We start from the raw sequence: 5,428 nt of genomic DNA, 5'->3' as shown, positions 1-5,428 counted from the left end.
AAAGTGTTGAAAGTGAGATAATGTTACAGTGGTGAGCGGTGTGGATGATAGAACTGAGAGCTTCTTCTTTGAAGTACCAATGGTTTTACACTCTTTCTTCTTCCCCACTCCTACTTTGCTTCCTAATAAGCTTATCTTCAGGTATGTCTACTACCCTTTTCAATATTATTTACTTTTTCTTCTATATATCATTTGTTTCTAAAACTTTACAATACAACTATATATGTTCATCAGAAACAATAGCAGGGTAATCCTTAACCAAAAGAAATGTCCATTATCCGAGGAAAGACCACACTTTTCATGTTCTGCTCTAAAACCCACTTCCCAAAATAGGATTTTGAGAAGGGATTTGGGGCTGCTGTTAGGCCTTACTTCGGTCTCTCTAACATGGCCATTTTCTGGTATCTCTTTCTTTCTCTCTCTCTCGCTCTCTTGCATTCTCTGAGTAATTTTGGTGTTTGTTGAAAAAAGATAAGAACGCATGTTGATGTTGGATTTTCTTGGAGCAAGTGAAAATGCTTCTAATATATGCACCCCACCCCCCACTTTCTTTCATTTTCTATGCGTTTTAACATGTGGTAGAATTGAGACATGTTTGCTTTATTATTATTCTTTCCCTTGTGCCTCTCAACTCTTATTCTGTCTTGCAGTGACTCTTGCTGAAGAAGAGCTGAAAATGGCTTCATTTGTAGATGAAATAAATGCCTATTCTTATCTGTACCCTGTTGAGTTTCCGTCTAAGAAATTTGTCTTCAAATGGTATGCCAAGTACATACATTTTATGTATTCATTTATTCATAGTAATTAACATGATAAGGGACAGTTTCAACTTTCAACCTTACCAAATGTTTTTTTACCTATTTAACAGAGTCAGTATTATGTTCAGTGAACATCTTGACTCAATGGATTAACATTTAGTGCTAGTGCATTTATCAGACTATAATTGGTTTACAACTTCACTTGTTTCCCGGAATTTTTCCTTGATTATTTTCTTTCTTTGTTTGAAAGAGATCCTTAGATTGTAGGAAGCTAACTCTTTTCATATCTTTAAAGGGTAGAGTCCCGAAGGCCGGAGCGATATTCATCAGCTGCACCACTTTCTCGTAAGATTTGTTGTTTTCTTTTGCAAGGCAAAAGTTTATCTTATCAAAAAATTTCAGAATTCAGGTTGTTTCATCGCGAACTTGTTATCACTGCCATTGAAATTTTATAATATCAGCTCTTTCGTTGTGCATCAAAATATCTGAAATACAGTAGGTTGTCACTAGTCAATACTGATCTTGTGCATAATGACATTGGATGATTGCTTTGTAATTTTCCTTTTCTGGATGAAAATTGAGCTGTAAATTCCATACAGCTGATGCACGCCTGCGTATTGTGTCTGAGCGTGTTGATATCATTGATAATCTCATCATTTCTGTCATGGTATTTTCTCAACCTCATACTTGTTGCATGGAGTTTTAGTTATCTATTCAAAGCTTTACCAGTATTTTATATTAAATTCAGATAGGTCCACCAAATACAACCTTTATAAAATCAAAGGATAAGAGCGAATGGACTGCAAAAGATGTTGCTGATTCAGTTTTATCTGACAAATCTGCACTGGTAACTCATCACTCCTTCATTACTCATGGATTTTTTGTGCTCATGCTATTCTTATTGGAAACAAAATTCATGCTTATTGGAATTAATTCTAACCACAAGCAACAGCTACTGTTGCTCCAAGTATTATTTAAAATTCAGATATTTAGTCATCACTCATCACTCACTAGAGGTTATCTCTATCTGGAAACCTAGGAGAACCAGATAAGCCATGGTAATATGGTCACATAAATGCTGGATGACGGGTAAAACTTTTTAAGATAGAAGGTATATAGCATGTCATATTAATCTTCTCTGTTTCGAGGATTTTCACAGGCCAGAGTCGACAACGGTGCTCCACATGGTTAAAATATAGTTGACTCTGCTTTATAGCTTAAGCTTTGTAGTTAGAAGTTTTAACATAACATCGGGGGTTTTTCGTTTTTGCTTGCGAAATCCACGTGCAAACATACTTTATTGTTGTTAGATCTCAGTGGTTACCATTTATATAGTTGGGTATGTAGGCTGGAGGAAGTGAGATGATAGTTTCACCATGTGCAGATTGACATCCTATAACTATTTAAAAATTAGTAACCTTTCTAAGCCAATAGCTTTTTGATTGTCATATTTAAAATGTCTCGTACTGCTAGAGATCAATATGAATTCTAATGGATTATTTGAGCACTTATCTGTGCAAGGTTATCAGACCTTTTTGAGATTATTGTTTAGACAGGAATATCATCCAACTATGTGCATCACAAAGTTGCTTTGCCTGTGATCTGTGTTGAAAATCCTTCAAAATTTATTTCTGATATTTCAACATTTTGCAGCGAGTTACCTCAAGTCAGCGCTTAGCTGAGAGTTCAGTTCTCGATACACACTCTGGTGAAGTAAGCTTCATGAATAATCTTTATTTCTTGGTTGCCAATATTTGATGGATGTTGTTATAAGGAGTCGGGGGAAAAAAAAAACATGTATATGAACATGTGGCATCAAATATATATCTGATGATTAAATGTATTAAATGTAAACAGATATCTTCAAATAAGAAGAGGAAAATATCCAAACACGTATCTATTTGTTAATGATATTGGATACTCCAGGAATTAAAAATTGTGACTACATTTACATTTTACATATTTAAGTTGATGTTTATGCATAGTGGAGCTTATCTGTCGGTCTCTCCACAGATTGATGGTGAGCCTTACTGGTATTATGAATACCTTGTTCGCAAATCGCCCACGAAAACTGTAAGTATTTCCTTTTGGTACATTTTTTCATGGAAAGATGTGGTATATGTGATGGTTACTTTTGATTTGTAAATCATATTGTACAGGCCCAAGATTCAAACATTTTCCGGCACTATCTTGCTTCAACAGCTGAAAGAGATGGTATATCGTCTCTCTTTTACTACTTTTGTATTCCAAACATGAATATGTAGATTATTTCTAACTTGCAATTCTAATACGAGACTGTCCTCTGCATATTCATACAAAGTGCTTGAACTTGTTGGAAATGATTTTGTTCTCTTTTCCACTTCTCCCATTCAATGAGAGCCATGCTTGATCCAAAGAAAAAAATAATAATATTTGTATCTGCCCCTTTATATTTTTATGAGATCGTTAATGAGCTAATTCACATGCCATTGTTTCTTTTCATGCTACTTCAGAGATTTTCATTTCATACAAAGTTATATTTTCTTTCAAGTTATATCTCATCTGCTATTGCTATGCGCTTGATTGCAGGTTATTTGTACTCTGTCAGTGCTTCGACCCTTAGCCCACAGTGGAAAAAAGTACTCTCTCTCTCTCTCTCATGTTGTTTGCGTTTGTGCTCATACACACTCATCTAAATGATTATATATGAACCAGGAGAACCAGCATTAAAACATAATTAGCAATGGAAATTCAAAATATCTTGTACTTCCTTTATATGCCACTTCACCAACAACTCGAGTAGTTTGTTTTGTATGTGTGACAGAGATGTCTAGCCTAAGGTTAGTAGGTCAATATGGGACCGAACTCTCTCTCTAAGGTATCTATGAAGCAAATACCTAGAGATGGAATACACAACTAATAACGGCATAAGCCAATGGGGTGGTATGTATACACAATGACAGCATAACAGTAATAGAAAGAGATTAGGTCATACTTGTAGGTTTTACCTCCTATTTATAGAGTTGTACCTGTGGATATATGAGTTCTGGGTCTTCTATTCATAAGCCCAATTGTTCTCTTGCACAGCTATCATGTAATTTCCCTTTGTTGGGCCTTTAGATATATGGGCCTTATGTAGGTCCGTAACATAGTTATTTGTTTTTTTGTTTTTAGAAAAGAACAAAAGAAGATAATTATTCATCCATCAAAGGGATTGTAGAACCTGAAAATTAATGGCAAAGTGAATTTTTTTTTCTTTTTTTCTTTTTCGAAAAAACAGTATGATATGTTTAAATGAGGTATCAAAAGTAAATGGTTTGATTTTTGCCGAAATTCATGAATCAGTTGAAGATTTACAGATGTATATGAAATATTCAATTTTCACTTTATGGTTTTTAAGGCATGCTGTCATTTTCTAGCAGTAATTAAACTTAGTACTAAGAATGAAATTCTAATTAGATTTTTTTTTATCTCGCTCTGAGTAAATGTCACAATATATTTGATGCAGATTGGGCCTTTCCTTCAAAAAACAGTGAGTTCGTTCCGTCTTGCCAGCCCAACAGAAAATTATGTTCCTCCATACAAAGATCCCTGGAGATTTTGGTGAAACCTCAAATTTTGTTTTTATGGTATTCATGTTATAAGTTTTGTGGGGTAAAATTTATGTAATCATTTAATATTCTTTGAGGAAAGAAAATTGAAATGGTATCTCATCTTTGGGTTATCTCGTAATTGTAAAATTGAAAGGGAATAATGATCTGCCCTTTTAATTTGGCAGAGTGAAGTGGCAGGTCACTTAAATGAGGTGGATGAGTATTTTAAGCTTTTTTAAAATTCTATTTGAGCTTTAATTTCATGTCTGTATGTCGTATTAATATTTTATGAAGAGGTTATTGTTACAACTTAAAAATTGTACAACCTCTTACAATATATTTTTTTCAATGTTGATTTTCATTAATTCAACGATTATGATTTATTCATATTTATTAATTAATTATAATTTTTAATAAATTATAACGGTTGAATTGACGAAAATCAACAATTAAAAAATAAACTGTAAAAAGTTGTAAAACTTTTGGATGGTAAGAATTAGGAATGGCAAAGTGGGCGGCCCGCTCCGCCATCAACCCGCCAAAAAATGAGTCAGCCCGTCCCGTCCCGCTTTTGAAAGTGGGCTGAAAAGCTCTGCCCGCCCCGTCCGTTTGGCGTGTTGGCCCGCCAGCTCGAGCTTATTTTACACTGACCCGCCTATGCCCGTCATCAACCCGTCAAAAAATGAGCCCACCCCACCCTGCCCCGCCCCGCCCCACTTTTGAGACAGGTTGAAAAACTGAACTCGCCCCGCCCCGTTTAGCTGGTGGGGCGAGTTGGCTCGCTGAGTCGAGCCCGTTTTGCCATCGAATAATGTTTCTCATATTTTATAAACAAAATAAGGTTAAATGGAGTTGCAACTAAACAGTAATGGCAGTGGAAACAAAAAGACATTTATTTCGTTACAAAACACAGCTTTCCATCTTTATTTCATTTAGCATTGATCTCTAACAATAGGATTCGATGGTTCTGACTTCTGGGGCTGAAAGAAACACCACCACTCTCACACAGCTAAACTTCATCCATCTGTCATCCTACTTAATCGTGCTATACTTTCATTCATTAATATTGAATTTCTATACAAAACAAAAGCTGGACTA

The 5,428-nt window shown here is 35.1% G+C and overlaps 1 protein-coding gene across 1 annotated transcript; it reads left to right on the top strand.

Moving 5' to 3' along the window:
• On the top strand, positions 1 to 4,620 carry LOC133291891 (psbP domain-containing protein 5, chloroplastic). The gene is made up of 11 exons (XM_061490245.1): positions 1 to 141; positions 235 to 401; positions 651 to 759; positions 1,054 to 1,103; positions 1,358 to 1,425; positions 1,507 to 1,605; positions 2,412 to 2,471; positions 2,772 to 2,831; positions 2,918 to 2,972; positions 3,327 to 3,376; positions 4,246 to 4,620. The coding sequence occupies exons 1-11, from the start codon at positions 80 to 82 to the stop codon at positions 4,342 to 4,344; spliced, it is 879 nt and encodes a 292-aa protein (XP_061346229.1). The 5' UTR covers positions 1 to 79; the 3' UTR covers positions 4,345 to 4,620.
• Positions 4,621 to 5,428: the final 808 nt, after the last annotated feature.

Source organism: Gastrolobium bilobum, unplaced genomic scaffold (assembly GCF_033153095.1).
Source record: "Gastrolobium bilobum isolate Gb01-03AN ecotype WA unplaced genomic scaffold, APGP_CSIRO_Gbil_v1 utg8480, whole genome shotgun sequence".
Lineage (NCBI taxonomy): Eukaryota > Viridiplantae > Streptophyta > Magnoliopsida > Fabales > Fabaceae > Gastrolobium > Gastrolobium bilobum.
The sequence above is the reverse complement of the archived record's forward strand: the minus strand, read 5'-3'. Positions and strand labels throughout refer to the sequence as shown.